This window comes from Sturnira hondurensis, unplaced genomic scaffold, assembly GCF_014824575.4.
Source record: "Sturnira hondurensis isolate 20B ecotype Veracruz unplaced genomic scaffold, ASM1482457v3 Scaffold0004136, whole genome shotgun sequence".
Taxonomy (NCBI): domain Eukaryota; kingdom Metazoa; phylum Chordata; class Mammalia; order Chiroptera; family Phyllostomidae; genus Sturnira; species Sturnira hondurensis.
The window spans coordinates 40830294-40847560 of NW_028076767.1; the positions used below are offsets into that span (position 1 = coordinate 40830294).

At 41.7% G+C, this 17267-nt stretch overlaps 1 protein-coding gene and 1 pseudogene across 1 annotated transcript in view; one reads left to right on the plus strand and one right to left on the minus strand.

The window, feature by feature from the left end:
• Positions 1-348: 348 nt before the first annotated feature.
• CHN1 (chimerin 1) overlaps positions 349-17267 on the plus strand; it is a 158915-nt gene continuing 141996 nt past the window's right edge. The window contains exons 1-2 of the mRNA XM_037044415.1: positions 349-508; positions 639-840. Of these exons, the coding sequence (XP_036900310.1) occupies positions 822-840 (19 nt within the window). The 5' untranslated portion in view covers positions 349-508; positions 639-821. The remainder of the gene's footprint in view (positions 509-638; positions 841-17267) is intronic.
• Positions 14060-14746, minus strand: LOC118985830 (protein C1orf43 homolog; annotated as a pseudogene).

Genomic DNA, 17267 nt, shown 5'->3' on the forward strand with positions numbered 1-17267 from the left:
TACGTCCTCAAACGACCCCGATCCCCCATGACCCTATATTCCAGGAGCATGTTCTCGTGACTCTTCCCCTTTCGAGTATCAGCTGTTTTTCCCCTCTCTGCGCCTCCTCGAATCCCATTCAAGAAATAAAAACCCTAGTATTTCAGCTAATGTGTGCACCGCCCCCACCCCAGCCAGGATCCTGATGGTTGCCTCCCCCGAGACTTGGAGCGGCTGCTCCACGCCCCGTGCAGGATGGGCGCGCGCCCCCGACGCCCCCCGCGCGCGCGCGCGTTGCCATGGGAACGCACTCAGCTCCGCTGCCGAAGGGGGCGGTGAGAGGAGACGCGGCGGCAGATCCGGGGGGAGACGCTATCGCAAGATGGCGTCTGCGAGGCCGCGGGATGCGGAGTGAGCGCGCCCCGCCGGGGGCTCTCCTTGGCTGCTCCTCTCCGCGCCGCCGCGGCCGCCACTGCGGCGCCGCCTCTCCGCCTGCCACTGCGCCGAGGCCAAGCCTCCCGCCTGGCAGGTACCGCCGCCCGCGCGCGTTCCTCGTAGTGCACAGATGGCAGCGACAAGTGCCGGCTCGCCGAGGGCTAGCGGGTCTCCGCTTATGCTGGTGCGTTTGACAATAACGCGTAAATAACTTTTTCTTGCAGCTGCCCGCTGCGTCCCGGCCTGCAGCTTCCCTGTGCGCCGGCGACCCCACCACGCCCCTCCGACTCCCGACTCCCGACTCCCTTCGAGGTGCTCGCCGCGGGTCGATGCGGTGATCGCTGGTCGGCCTGATTGGAGCGCGTGGACTAGCGGGCGGTAGTGAGCAGTGCTCTAGCGCCTTTACAATGGCCCTGACCCTGTTTGGTAAGTGCAGCCCTCTGCCCCTGCCGCCGCGGGTGGGCCGCGCCCCAGAGCTCGGGGGCGGGGGCCTGGGGCGCCCTGGGTGCCCGGGGCGGGGACGCCGTGCGCTGTGTTTGGCGCGGGCCGGGACTGGGGAGTTGGGTGCCCGGAGCGGTAGACTAGCTCCTCGCGCCTCTCCCATTGTTTCCTCTCCAGGCAGGGCCGATGGGCGTGTGCTCGCTGGCCAGTTCTGGGATGGGAGACTCTGAGGTCCTGGGTGTTTTGTGAACGGAGGATAGGATGCCAACTTGGGAGCGAAGTTGGCTGGTTGTTGCCAGACCTACACATCTCACGTCGACAAATAAAGATCCTGGAAAGTTTATTTATTTTGCCTGAGATGTTTGTGCATCCCAACCTCTCTGGTATTGCTAAGTGCCTGTGTGGATTCCTGTTGGATATTCCACTGGAAGCTAGAATTAAGTGGTAAATTTAATATTTGTTAAAACTGAGATTTTTTTCTCTAACATAATAGCAGACAGAAGAAAGTTGGTTACTGGAAGTAAGTAATCTCAGGAGAATATCTTTAAGTATTTCAGGAAAGAAATGTTATTTCTGTGATGTAATTACTGCAACACTATTGTTTCAGTGGTTGACTTTAAGGTTTTTTTTTCTTTTTCTTCTAGAGTCAGCAATGACAGTGGGTTAGGAAAAAAGACAGAAAAGATACATTATTTTACAGAAGCAGATTATGGTGCATATGTACGTTGCTCTCAGAAAACTCAGTACATATAGAATATGAAAATTTAGATGTTCAAAGGATTCGCTTTTTTCCCCAAAGAAACAAAATACAATGATATGAAACAAAATACAATGATATGTCCTATGTAACTGATAGCTACAAGGACAGTCTTAGTAAGTTACAACATCAAGTTTCCAGTTACAGTTTTAATAATGTCATTTGATCAAGCATCACATACCACAAATGCCTTTTGATGTAAATACTTAAGAGTGGATTATACTGCTGGAATCAAAGTGTTACTTTTATTTAACCATCTTATTTTATAAATTAAATTTACACCCACAGAAGTTGATCAAGGTCATAGGTCCTTTTTGTGGCAAAACTGAGCCTAGAACATAGTTTGCTGGTGTTCGGCTGTGGACAGTGTTTACTTTGTCTAAATACCCACAGAGAAATGACGTTTCTTATTTGGTGTTGGATCTCCACAGGTGCTTGAAAACATGTTTCTACTTTCTCTGAAAGAAATGATAAAAATCTCACTGCTGTTTCTTAGTACATTGTATCTAATCTGCATTATTCGGAAGTATTTTCCTTAAGTGTGGACTTTTTCTTTTTGTACAAAGTTAAAAATGATGGCAGGCTTCATTCGTAGTTATTTTCTTTTGAAGAAACATTTATCTTACACTGTTGCAGCTAATACATAGCAGTGAGATTTTCAGGGATAGATTTTTCTTTAAAACTATTTGACTAAATTTATTGTCCTTCCTAAAGAGCTAGTCTGCATTTTCAATGTCTGTTTTCAAAGGTTATGTTTACAAATTAACCACTTTTAGAATACCACACTTCTTGATGAATAAAACAGATAAATCGAGAAGTATGTGGCTCTTAAGAGGATTCCTAAGTTGTTAAATCTTTAACTCCTGAAGTGGAGATGAGGAAAGGAAGAACATGGGATTTGACCTTTAGAAGAAGGTGTAAGAAACCATTCCCACTCCTCAGAGTGAATAAAGTATCTTTAAAATTTTGAAGTTACCTTGCGGAAAAATACAACTTAGCGGACGAAGTCCAATTCGGGTACAGTTTTTAAGAACGTTCCTCTGTTACTAAGCCGAGTGCCCCCATGTGCGTGGCTGTTTTCTGGGTCACGGTGGGGCAGCAGCTGCCCCCGGAACGGTGGCTGCCCTCCCCTCGTGGGTTCTCGGAGATGCGGGTGAGAGTGTTGGCCAAGGACCTACAGTGTCTGCCTTTCTGCAGGAGGGGGTTGTAAAAGGGCTCCCCTGTGGTGCTTATGTACACTCAGGTTTGAGAACCTTTGTATTAAAAATAAATACTGGATTTCCTTAAATTTGTCCCATTCAAAAAAGCTTTTGGATATGTTAAGAGCAGTCCTCAAGGGTTAGAAGAAATGGGTTTTATTTTAGATATGACTACTATTAAACTCATTGGCGTTAGTCAGAAATACCTCCTGCCCTTTCCTATTTACTCTTAACCAGTTTACAACAGAGGAGCGTGAGTAATGAAGTTCTGTGAGGTGGTGGTGAAGAGAAGGAAGCGTACAAGAAACCAGGTAAATGCGACTTCTAAGTCATGAAAGTCCCATGACTGGATTTCTACTGGAGGCCCCCCACCCCACCCCCGGCCCAAGTAACCATTGTGTATCTTGCTTTACATGGGTTGGTGAAGCCAGTCTGCTTGGATTGCTGTCGTGAAATGCCGTAAACGGAGTGGCTTGCAGTCCATTTCTCACAGCTTTATTTTGCACAGCTTGGGAGGCTGGGAAGTCCAAGACCAAGGGACCCGCTCACTCACCTCCTGGTGAGAGCCCTGGTCTTGGCTCCAGACATCGACCCATCTTCTTTCTCTGCACAGTGGTGGAGAGAAAGGGAAAGCAAGCTGTGCTCTCTTTTCATAAGGGCATTAATCCCACCACGAGGACCCCACCCTCAGACCTCCTCTAATCCTAACTACCTCCTGAAGTGCCTGAGTCCAAATATTATATGACGTTGGGGGTTAGGGCCTCAGCGTGTGAATTTGAGGGGTAGACAATTCCACAGTAGCTAGCAGTGGAGTCTAGTGTTTTTGCTTTGTGTTTTACATCATCATCCGAATTTTTTATAATTGTAAATCGTGTTCTTTTATAGGAAGTTTAGTGAAAGCTTCATTTTAAAAGATAAGAGCCTCTAAAATTACCTACTACAACTTTACATTTATATACATTGAATTTTTTCATTTAAGTGTGTTATAGGAACTCTAAAATAATTGCCAAGTTGAGCTGAGGAGTGAAGGTGGTTTCATCACTTGGGTACAGTGTTAATCACCTCCTTGATGCTTAAAGGGATATTTTAATGCAAATGTATGCTTTGTTCCTTGATAGAAGAGCCAAAGCCTAATCTTTCCTGGCTTTCCAGTCTCATTTGGGAGTTGAAAATGTGCATTTTTGAAGGTTCAGGAATTTTCAAGAATTTTTATTCCCTTTTCAGATGAACCTACCCCTCAATCATCATCATTGACAGATGATTTTTAAATGCTCGTATCAAAAGAAAAACCCACATGTGGTTCATACTCTGCTCACCACCTTGCTTATTCCTTCAACAGACATCCATAGCAGTTTACAAGACACGGTCCCTGTCTTCAAGTTCACATTCCAGAACCACAGCGCTTTCCCCTAACTGCCTAGTTCCATGCAAGTTTGTTAGAACTTCCCTGACAGAGGAGTATGCACTCTCCAATGATTGCTGGGCTCTAGGGAAAGCCTCAGATCGTCTGATTTAGGACTTTTTAGCTGGTGTCCCCGACAGAACATCCTGACTGCTCGTGCCAGTAGAGCCCTGGTCACCAGGGCTGGGTGAGAAGGCATCCTCCAGGTCATCCGCTGGCAGGAATTTCTGCCCTTTATAGCTAGGCGGGGTGGTGGGTGACAGCCCAGACCGAAAGACGAGATTGGGTCCAGTCCAGGTCGGCTGGCTGAACCCTGAGTAGCTCTTCTCCGTGTGGTAGGAGGAGCTCGGGTGCTGCCCCTCTCCCTTTCTTTCTCCTCTCATTACCCTGTAGTCACCGCCGTAGATCACTCCTCATACTTGGGATTTCACTGCGATTCTTACCTTCTCTCTCAGACTCTTCTATTGCTATGGCAGCCTTTCACTGTGCTGCTTCAGTCGGCATCCGTCACTCCCTGACCCACTGGCTGTGGGCGTCTCTGCAGAGCCCCTTTGGAACAGTTAAGTGGCGATGGTGTATTCTCTGTGATTGCCCGTGACTGTCCCGGTGTTCAAACTGATTTTTAAAAAGACGAGTCAACTGCATTTTCAGTATGATTTACTTGACCAAAAGCTAACTTTATAGGAAATTCCCACTTGAGTACACTCTCCGCGGATATTTTTGTTTTTCAGATGTTGCTCATCGAAGCTGTGAGAGGGAGTTACCTGAGTGGCAGGGTGGTCTAATGGTGCAAGCCCAGCTACTGTCTTAGAATGTTCCGTGTTCTCAGCTGTCGTTAAAATCACCATTCTTATTTAAGTACTTGTCCATGTTGCTTCTTTTTTTTTTTTACTGGTGTCATAAACTTAATATTTCAGCTTTAAAAGTTTTCTTCCAATGTTTGGAGATTTGGTCGTGTGTAAAAGAGATAAAAGAAATACAGTTGCTGTAACTTACAGAGTCACCAGGCACATTGGCAATATAGTCTTTTGAGTTACCTCTGTCCATACAAATAACTATTCTATAAAGCAGTATAAAGCAGCCTCATCTTTGAAGGTAGAAGACAGTGATGTGTGTAACTAAAAAAATTTGATATATTTGTCAAGAAAAGTTTCTTTTACATCAGTATTTCTCAACCTTATTTTTTTAAATCACTCTCCATAAGATGCCTTTTAGACATTTTTCTTAATTGTTGTCTCCATGAAACTTCAATATAATCAGAGATACACTGTATTATCTGTTTGTAGACTGTATGTATATCTGCTTTGTCTATAAAAAGAGGTAGTGTATTAACTCCCAAAGGTTAATTTTGCTCCCTTGAAGTCATTATTACCATCCTTGGAGAATGCATGTTTTAGACTAATCTGAAGCAGTGATAAGCGAATTAGGCAGGGAAGTGTTGTTTGGCCCTGCTTTGTATGCTATACAGTTCTGAAGAAATGGCATTTGTGCAGTAAGTCACACACTTTTTGTCTGATTGGTTTCATCTCAGAATTAACAGTGATCATCTTGAGATCCACCATAGCAAAGAGTTCCTCGTTGAGGCGGGATGTGTGTAGCTTTTCTCAGAGTCCCTCTAGTAATTATGATATCCTTCGATATGGGCAGTTGATGTTTTTTCAGTCTTATATAAACTATCAGGAGCAGTACCTTTAACAACCTTTATTATTTATCTGCAATATATAAAACTAAATGAAGTTCCTGAACTTTCTGTGCAAACACAATGCCAGACAAGTCCCGGAGCCTCGCACTAGAACCAGATTACCAGCCATAAGCCATTCTATGTAGAAAGGGATTCCTATAAACTTTGATTTTTATTTATTAATGTAATTCTACTATCCTTAAAAAACAGAATAGGAAGAAACTAGGAAAGCAGGATGGTAAGACCATATTTTACATTGAAAAGACATGTTGAAAAAAAAACTCATGCCTGAGAAAACAAAGTTACAAATATACATTTTTAATTTGGCTTTTTATTTTTAAAAACAAAAGAATGAGTACTTTGTGAATATACTGAAAACCACTACATTGTATACTTTAAAAGGGTAGGTTTTATGGTATGTGAATTGTATCTTAATATGTTATTAATAAAAAATTACCTGAGGGAGGGGACAGATTGACTAGATGGAAAATTTACTTTTATTTAAAATGTGAAAAACAGAAAGTACTGTTTTTAGAAAACTGGTTTCATATCCATGAGCCTTTATGACTTTTCATTGTTAATTATTAAGGTTTTTTTCCTTTTCTTCTCCGAGTAACAAAAAAAAAGTAAAAATTGATAGGTTAAAAATGCCTCAAAATGCTTGAATTGTGCTCCATTTATAAAATGAGCACTTCTTGGAAAGAGTTAATTCGGACAGTTGAGTAATTCGTGGGCGAAGGGAAGAGGAGTCAGGCAGGCCTGTCGCCTCCGGCTGGCAAGGGGCCACTGCATTGTGTCTCACCCAGCTTGCTCCTCTCTCGTTCCACTCTTGACTTTTTACCTTTGAATTTCATTGGATGGTGTGTTTCGTGGTGGAAAGCAAGCAGGAAAAAGCTGTGGTCCAAGAAATGTATGTCTGCTTTGATAGATTATTATGATCACAAACTTGACATTGGGATGGGAAGCTCATGGAGGAGACCTCCACAGCACATGGTGTAGAGGAAGGGCTTGCAGTTTGGAGTAAGAGAAGCTACTTTAATCTTCTCTCTGCCAGGTGTCAGCTATTCATTCCTGTCTCGTTTTCATCGTGTGAAAGCTGGGGCTATTTGTTCTCTTTTCTTATTCACATAGAAATAAGTGAGACCATGTATATAAGGTCCTTAATACAGTGCTTGAATATACATATTAGCTAATATTGTCACTAATTGTTATTATAAATATTAGCAAGGATCCAAGCTACCAGCAGAGTTTCTCCATTTCTTTATTACACAAGTCTGTTGACTCACTTGAAAAAGTAACTCTGCAGTATTCTGTTTGTGTGCATGGCTACATACATGCCACGTGCCATCGTGGACTTCGTCTGAGAACACTCTGGTGGAGACATGGCTCAGGAATAATACGGGAAGACCGGATACACGTCCGGTAGTGCTGGACACTTCACCCTTTCTGTTGCACTCTGAGAATGTGAAAAGCACACTGGGTAAGAGGCAATGCTTACTTTTCCTTTGGTGGGTAGTCTAGATAGAATCAGATCTAGCCCCTGCCCTCATGGAACTTAAAATATATCAAGAATGTATACTCAATGCCTGACACATAGTGGGTGCTCAGTCCAAGTTTACTGAGTGAATGAATGAACATACAACAATGGCCAATCACTCTGTATGCTTAGCCTGTGAATAACCTTGACTCAGTTTAAACATTTGCTTTCACGTGACTTTTTTCCTCCTTTATTACTTTGGGTTGTTATTGTTTATTGTGTTAGAATTAGAATCCATAAGTAGAAACTTAAACCAGCCTCTTAGAAATTGGTTGAACAGTTCCCTTCCCTACTTAGAATCCTCCAGAGAGTCCCCATCACCCTTAAGATGAAGTCCAAATTCCCTAGCTTGCAAATAAGGCCGTCAGGATGGGACACCTGCTTACCTGACTGGCCTCATCTCACTCTCTTCTCCTGAGGCCGTGCTTCAGCCCTACTGAACTGTTTCCAGAAGGAATTGTACTTGATAGACGTGCCTGTGGCACCATCATTTCCCAAGCCTTTCTTTGCCCTCCATCACCACTACGCATCTTGGCAAAACTCAGATCGAATAGTCATCTCTTCTGAGTAGCCCTTCTGAGTTAGTTACACCTTTTTGGTACCCATAATGCCCTCTACACACCTCTGCCCTACCACTCGTCAGGCAGTGTAGTGGTTAGTTTATATTCACTTGTCTTCCCCATTAGGTGAAGTTCCCTAGTGGGAAAGCTGTGGATGTCTTCTTTGTACATTTAACCACTGCCAGTGTCTGATACATACTATCTACTCAATAAACATTTGGGTGAATGTTGGGTATTACAGTAGTCTATGATAGTTCTTAAATTTGGGAGTTAATTTTAAGGCCCAATCCATGTAATACACACCTTTTATTTTTCACTATTTTTTGTTATTTGCTTATTTTAACAAATCCAGTCAGCGTACCATTATATTATCCCTTAGCTCCGTGCTCTGATATGGATTCCCCAGTTGGATGCTCAGAAAGGCTTGAACAAAATGGAAATCTCTCTGGGAGCAGATTCTTTGAGGTTTAACTATAGTATTACTAACCACCAGCAGATGTTTCTGAATTATTTGGCATAATTAGATAACAAATTCCACTTCATTAAACTATTGTTCCTTTTCATTTCAGTGTTACAAGGGAATCGCTCATAAATTAGCTTGGTTTGTTCATGTTTTACCCTCACAGTCGGGAGCATAATCAAATTGAATAGGAATTCAATATGGAAATGGCTAACTTAACCTTTTAGAGGTCTGAAAATGAAAACAATATAATCTTTTTCTCACAATGATAAATCTGTGTGCTACATGAACATTCCTATCAGTTTTCATGTTTATTAGGAGAGCAAATATAAACAGTTTAATCAATCATATTTTTAAATGAATAAAAGATAATTTGTGTTACTTATTAATACCTCTCATTGTTCGAGAAAGAATTCAGGGTGGTTTACAAAACGGTACAATGCAAGAGGATTGAAAGCAGTAAGCATGGGAATTCGTTTCTCTCTCTCTCTCTCTCGTATCATTAGCCCCTTCCTTTTCTTTGGATCCTTTCCCTTAGGTTACAGCCGGGCTTTCCCACCCTGTGGAAGAAGAAAGCCTTTCCTCCACTTCGGAACCCTCTCAAGCACCACCCTGAGTCAGTAGTGGCCCCCCTCTTACCAGACGTTTATTGAGAGAGCTTCCAGTGTGCCCCGCCTCCTCTCCCTGCACTCCTGCTCTACGCCTCTCCCTGAGACCACCCTCATCTACACCACGGCTTCCCAGCCACCGCGCTTTGTCATGATTACTTACCAGGACTTTGGGAATGTCATTCAGCTCTAGCGGGAAGAAAAGTGGGCAACTGTAAAAGAAATGTTCTCACCCTTGTTAAAAACAACTAGGAAGACTTTAAGACATGTTGCAAATGCCAGTGTTTTTTTAAGAACTGACCTCCCTTTCTCGCTTGGGAATCTATGGGTTTTCAACAGTGAGCACTGTGTGGATGATTCCCGTCTCTCTCTGGCTTTGCCCTTCCATACCCTCCAAATTTCTCTTAGGATTTCCTGCAGACACTTCAGGCTCCACATGCTCCCAGCCCCGATCCTTAGCTTGCATTCTACCATCCGCTCTCCCCTCGCCTCTGATATCCAGTTAGCTGCAAAGTAACTCTTGCAGCTTGGTCTTTACAAGAGTGTCCGTGTCTGTTTCTCTGTGTCTCCAACTCTTGCTTGACCCTTGCTTTTAGTACTACAGTCATTGCCACCACGCCACCCCCTGCCCTGCCACGCGTCCTAAAAGAGGCTTCTCATCTTCTGATTCTTTACCATCTGACCTGTGAGCCTCCTGTGACATCATCACTGTGCTCCTTCCACAGTAGTGGTTACGTGTCTTTATCATCTCTTTCCCAGGCTGATGTTCTGTACGGTAAGATTTATTCCTTCTCCTTGCTGTGCTCCTACTGTTCTTGGCACAGTGCATCACACATAGTAGGTACTCAAAAAATATTTAAGTCAGTAAAATAGTTCTCAAACCATAGCACTTCCTATAGTTTAATAATTCCCAGGGCAGAAATAGAAAGTATTCTTTATTTTTCTCTATAACTTAATAATGCTTTAACCAAGATAACAGTAGTTAATATGTCTTAAAATTTCTCATTTATTGTTTTTGTTGCTTCCTATTCTATTTGTTGCCTAAGGATTCTATTTTCATTCTTTAAAGGAAGAACTACAGATATTCCTGCAATATTGGTGCATGTTATGGGCAGATATAGCATTTGCTTTGGGCTTGGTTGCTTTTATCAGCTGGGTTTTTTAAAAAAATTTTCTGGTGAAATTCTGGTTGGATTTATACTGTTTCATGTTCTGTAAAAAGCCTCTTCATCCTTCATTCAACTTTCAAAGCAGAAGAGGGGACACTAAACAGTATGTGCAAACACAGGGCTTGTTAGTCGGGGTTGGTTTGCTGGTCCCTTCAGCATTGCTGTGTGCCCAGTGTCCACCAGGAAACAAACTTCTCCTTCAGGCCACTAGCAGGACGATGGTAAAGGGAAGCCCTTCCTTGTTCAACTCCCTTTCAGGCCTTGGTGGGTTAGGCAAGTTCATAGGACATTTGCATATTATCCCTCAATTTAAAAACTGTCTTATTAAGTGTTTCTAGAGTTGCTGAATAGAAGTCATTAAGCAGTGGACCAAAAAGCTCCTGCTAAAGATTACTTTCCAGAATGTGCTGAAACCCCAAAGCAAAGATGAATTCAGCAGCTTATAGGACACTTAGTGTATTGCTAATAATACTTTATTTAATTCAGAAAAATTGGTTGACTGTTGACTTTTTAACCCCTAAAAGTTGTTTTTGGTGATACTACCTATTTAAGTCTTTGGATGGCGTTTGTTAATATTCTCAGATTTGGATGTTATCTCATTGTATGTGCGTGAAAAATATGTAGTTAAAGATGAGAACCATAAAAACACAAAACACAATTCATGTTTTTCTCCCCGTCATCATAATGTTTAAAAGTTAACTAGAGACTTTAGGTTCTATTCCGTGAATGAGAAATGATTCTCAACTTGTCAGTGTACTCTTTTGGTTGAAGTTAAAAAGATATTATTTCAAAATAACAAGAAAAAGGAGCACAGTGGATTAATAGTACGGTACTAAAAAGGAAGGAGGAAACAAACGCGGCTGTGCAGCGAGGAGACCTGCAGGATTCTCTGCAGCCTGCATCCCGAGTTTTCCAGACAGGCGGCTCGGCAGCGCTCCTGAGAGATGGAGCCCTCTGCGCGGCCCTCTCCCCGCCTCTGCTGGGCTTAGGCCTCTCCAGACAGAGGCGCTCTTGCGCTTTCTCTTGTGGTCTCGGTGTTTCTCTCTCTCTCTCTCTCTCTCTCACTCTCACTCTCACTCACACACACACACACACACACACACACTCTCTCTCTCTCACACACATACACACACACATACTCACACACACACTCACACACACACACTCTCTCTCTCTCACACACATACACACACACACACTCACACACACACACTCACACACACACACTCACACACACACACACTCTCTCTCTCACACACACACACACTCACGAGGGCCAACTTTGAGAAGGGTGGGAGGGAAGTTGCTGTGATCACACACACAGGTCTCAGGACTTGTTTGAGGTGAGATCTCATTTGGCTCAAGCTGATGAACACTTTCCTTTCATCTTGTTTTTCAACTATAGTAATTTACCTTAGGGAAAATAGAAGCATTTGAAAATTTTTAAATGGTATTTTTTGAAATAATTTTCATTTAATCAAAAATGAAAAAACTTTAACAGAAAATGTCCAACATTTGTTATAATAAGCTATTTTCTGTTACCAGGGAAGAAGGAAAATAAATATATGTTAAATGTATCAATATTAGATAATTTGCAAAAAATAAAATCTGTCCCAAGATAGTTTTTGTCTTTAGTAAGTTTACATTTAAAATAAATATGCAATTCTGATATGTTGCTTATATATATTTTTTAGCTGCCATTACTAGGTGGCAAGGTGCATTTTTTTAGAAGTTGACAGATTTACCTTTTATCTTAAAACTTAAACAGAAGCTTTATGGAAATAAAATTAAAATGCATTTAACTAATAATCCCTAGAGTGAGAGAGCAAGAATTTATAGTAGGCAAATTTTATCTAAATTTATTTATTGGAAAAAATGCAGCAGCATTAAAAATAATCAAGAAGCAGTTTTTCAAACTTACAGTTTTCAGGCAGACTGAGAATTGGTATAAACTGCAATGAATGAAGCCTACCATTTTAAACTCTTATGCTCTGTATTTTCAAATCTTTTTTCTTTAAATCCATCTGAAACTTTTTATTATAAGAATATATTGCCAATGCTGGATGAACTGGTGCATTTAACACGATGTTTATTATCGCTTTACATAACTCTTTTTCAAAGAATTCAAATCGAAGATAAAGTTTAATCAGCTTCATATTTTATTTTCCAGTGCCTTATTATAAAAAGATTCCCTAAGAAAGCTGCTATAGAAATAGTGTCTGTTGTATTGTCACTGGGCAACTAAATATAATACAGTAGTTATATTGTAAACAGTCAATTTTAAACTAATAAAAAAATCAGTAGGGACACTAGCAAAATGGTGTCCTCTGAGCTAATTTTATTAAAACAGATGTGGGTCGTTATAGAAACTTATTTTTTTCCTTTTTTTTGGTTATAGAAATTTAAAATGCTATCAGATCTTAAACCAACTAAGACTTGCCACAGTAATGTTTTTTCTGTCTTACCTCCCCCTAAGTATTTAGTCTTTTTTCTCCTTCCATAAAGTGAATGTCAAACCCTACGTAACACAAATCTTCGTTCTTCCATCCAGTCACGGGCTTGGGTTTTCTGTAAACCTCCAGCAGAGATGTTGGTGCGACATCAACGGGTAGTAGAATCAGGATTAAGCACCTTTTAAGGAGAAAACTGGAGAAGTATCCTAAAGCAGTTAACATACTCCCTAACATTGTAAGAAATGAGTCTGGCTGCTGTTACCACCCCCCACCCCCAGCCCGCCCGAAGATTACCAGGAAAAAGAACCCTGAAGAAAACATCGGGAAAGTTAGAAAGAAAAGCTGTAAACCAAGGGGCCGCAACTCGGATGCCTGCAGTGTATCTACAGTGGGCAGATAAGTAACACAGACAGTGGGGAGTGTTGAGGAATTTCCTAATTTTAAATATTGGTAATTATTTGGGGCCTTTAAAAAGCATTGTGTGGGCCAAAGAAAATGTATCTTTTGACTGGCAGGAGAGACAACTCCAGGCCACTATGTAAATTTAGAATATTATATTTTTTCTTTAATGTTACAGGAAAAATAAAACCATGCTATTTCTAAAGTCTTTTTCATTGTTTTTATCTTCGTATACTATGTATCTTAACTCCTAACTAAATATGTAAACTTTCGCTTATGAGACACACACACACACACAGAGATCTATGAACGTGTCTCTTTATTAGTTCCACTGAATTTTAGAGTTTGATTTAGTTTTTATAAACAACAAAGACCTCTAGTTTGCAAGGCAGTACTCTTTGACTTTGCTACATTACAAAATTAGGAGAATCATTCTAACTTCTCCACTGAGGTTTGCCTTTTTAATTCCTTTGGTGTGTCAGATTATCGAGCTTCATGATTGCATAATGTATCTCTTTGGCCTAACTCCCGAAAATGTTGTAAAGGTCCAATGTCATGGTCCAGCTATAAATATGTCAAGTACTTTAGGAGAAGGATTTTAAAAAAATTGTTTGATTTTTCATTTTATTAATTTATCAAGTCAGGCCAGTGCATTGGTGTGACCATTCTCATCACCCCAGTTCTCTCACCCTTGGGGTCATTTACAGTCTGGACAAGGGCAGAAGAACTATGATCAGAACCAAGTAAGGATGTTCTGAGGAAGCTGGATGGGAACATTAAGAAAAATGTCTGAATCCAACTCCAGAAAAATGGGCTGCCAAGAGAGAATGAAGTCTTGAGTGATGTTTTGAAGCTGGCTGTAAGAAAGGTTTGGAGGACGATCCTCCAGGCGAGAGCTCTGGACAGGCCCTGAGTGTCAGCTGCTCCAGCTGGGACCCAGTTGGGTGCTTGGGAATCACGATGCAGTCTCTAGGCTCCTTCAACAGCAAGAGCCCGTCTGCACCATCACGGGTGCTCTCCGTGTGTTACAATTGTCCTTGAAGCTCTCCAACTTGAGGACGTGCTTGCCACGTCTGCTCTTCTGACTGCAGAGTGGGAGGTGTGTCACCTGGATGATTGTTGAGGAAACTTCAGGGGATGGGGTTAGGGCTTTGGCGGCTGGCCGATGTTGGGGAGAGCTCCCACTCTGTGTTTTGACCACTGTGGCCAGCTCACTCAGAGCCTCTTGGTAGTAGAGGTGTTCTCTCTGGCCACAGACCCCTGTCCCAAACAGCAGCTGTCTTATAGCCATCCAGCAGGCCATCAGTGCGGGCCTTGCACACACTTGAAAGGAGTATTAGTGTTTTGAAAATGTGGCAGGCAAAAATTCTTGCTCATGAAGGAATGGGGGTGCCAGTGTTCAGCATGAAATGGGATCTCAGAGGCACGGATGGTGTCCCAGCTTTCACCCTGTATAAATAGTTGTAGCAAGTCTGATTTCCCTGGGTTTCCAGCTGTAGCAGTCTTACATCATCATCCACAAGGAGCTGAGGTTTGTACTTGGTATCGTGAACCCTGAATTGATATCCTGAAGTTGAATATCAGTCTGCTCTTTTGAGTCCAGGCTCCCTCAGGCCATCACCAGCACGACATTGAGCCCAGACAGCCAGTTACTGCCAGACAGCATGGCCCCCCCACCCCGTGCAGAACTGCTCCGGTTCACCCTGCTGCTCTGCCTTGGCAGCCCAGACTCTTACAAGGCAGAGGCGCCTGAGTCCCCTCAAGCTCCCTGGCTATTTATTTCCTTACAGGAAAGACCAAGGCTGACTGACATGGTCAGAACACATGGCAAATTGTAGGAGAAAAATCATACCTCATAGCCACAAATGCACTTAATTACAGCTATTGCTATTTGGGCACTGGAAAGTTAACCTTTAGTGAACACTTTGATTTAAATTAAAGTAACATTTTGTGTATCTAGACTAGTGTATTGGATATAATGATTTATCCCTGGAACTGTACTGAATAGAGTGAAAACATTTTCTAGGGAATCCACAAGGTGGCGCTTGCTAACCTGTTTCCTCTGTTTTTCCTTAAGGATATTTGGTAACAATCGAGAAGGAACATATACATACTTAGGTATTTTAAATATTAAAGTTTAGGTTTCCAAAGAGCTTGACTCCTTAAAACTGATTAGCTTCAATTTAACATTTTTGAAAAAGTACTTGTTTCTAGTATAGGAGCTAAGAGTCTTTACCGAAGATTTTAAGATTTTGAAAACGTGGGTCAATGCAATACTAAGGACTGCCTCCATTTCATTGGTGTTTAAACACTTATTTGTAAAGAATATGTGTGATTTATGAACATGTGGTCTATATGCATAGTTTCTGTACATCTTAAATTATTGACATTTAAAAGGGCCTCACTATTAGTAATTGTTCTAAAATAATGGTTCAGTTTTCTTTTTAAAAACGTAATTTGTAATTATGAATGAGATTTAGTAAGTGAGACAGTAATGAAGGGCAGCAGGAGTTTACCCAGTCATAACATGAATTACAGTAGGCTTCCCTTTTGTCCCTGGGTATTTAGTGTTTAATTAGTACTGTTTTACATGGTCACTGTTTACACTAGCAATGTTGTTTGTGAAGGAGATTCTGTATGTTGAGGTTGGTAGGGGAAATTTTATACTTGTTTGTTGTTTTGTGAAGTCCTGCTCACAATTTCAATGAAAAGAGCTGTATTCATAAAAGACTGAAACAGGAAAGTATGTCCAGTAAAATTTAGGGCCAATTAAGTTTAGATCTGTAGCATTTTATAGATTGGATTTTTCTCAGCCTCGTCATAAAAATGGTCAAGCAATAGACTCAAAGGCATGTAATCGCATGAGAAGGGTAAAAGAAATTCTGCTGAGAACAAAATCAGACTTGAAAAATGTAAATTGAATCTTTTTTTTTTTATCACTGACATTTTCATTTTTTATTTTATTTTATTTATTTATCTTTAGAGGGGAAGGGAAAGAGAGAGGAAGGGAACATCAATGTATGGTTGCTTCTGGTGCATCCCCTGCAGGGAACTGACCCCTGTCGGAAACTGGCCTGCAACCCAAGCATGTGCCCTAACTGGGAATCGAACCTCGACCGTCTGCTTTGCAGGCCCGCGCTCAATCCACTGAGCTACACCAGCCAGGGCTAAATTGAATCTTACAACCAAATATTTTAGATAGTTGTAAAAATAGTCATTATTTTCACCATCCTTATGAAGGTTGTGAAGAAATAACCTATTACATAGGAAGACCGAATCAGGAATGTTTTTTTCATTTAAAACAATAACAGCGTGTACTTGCTGCTGCGCTTGCGTAATAAATGCGTCCTGTGGGTAGGCTGCGCAGTGCAACTGTTCCTTTGTTAGCGTCTCCTCTCCCGAGTCAAAGGTTTAGTGTTCAGTTTCAGGTTGCCACCGTTTTCATCGTACCGTTTTGCACAGGATTTCCTTTAAAAAGGCTTATAAAACACTCTTTAAAGTTTAATGATTTTCATTAAATGTATGTAAGCATTGAATTTAAGCTAAATTAGTTTCTGAGCAGAGCAACTCCTGGAGAAACCCCAGTCAGACCAATGTAAGGTGGGGGCGGATGCAGGGGGACGCACAGCGCGCAGGCCTGCTTCATCCGCTGGCGCCTTGGAATCTGAGAGCTGAGGGTTTTATTTTCGGAGGGCTTTGATTCTTTTTCTACTGGTAAATGAGGATTATGGTTTCAAGTGGGCCCGCTTTTAGGTTTTTTTTTCTAGAATCAAGTTCTAACAAACTCCTAAAAACATTCTTTGTGGGTCTTTTCCTTCACATCTTTAGAAAATGTAGATGTGTATGTAATCGTCAAGGAAAGGGTCTGTCTTTTCTGTTGGCCAACTGATTGACTTTTTTTTTCTGAAAGTGTGAGTTCTAAAGCTTGATTGTAAGCATAGATTAATTTTACTCATTTCTTTTTTTCTTTTTCTTTTTAACTTTATTGTTGTTCAATTACGGTTGTCTGCATTTTCTCCCCACCAGTCTCCCCCCCACCCCCTCCAAGCCCCCCTCCCTCCCTTGCTGTCGTCCTACCCCTTGGTTTCCTCCGTGTGTCCTTTATGTTAAGTAGGTCCTGCAAACCCTCCTCCCCACAGTCTTTTAACAGTGGCATGGTAAATGTGTGCATGGGACCTCCCTGAGAT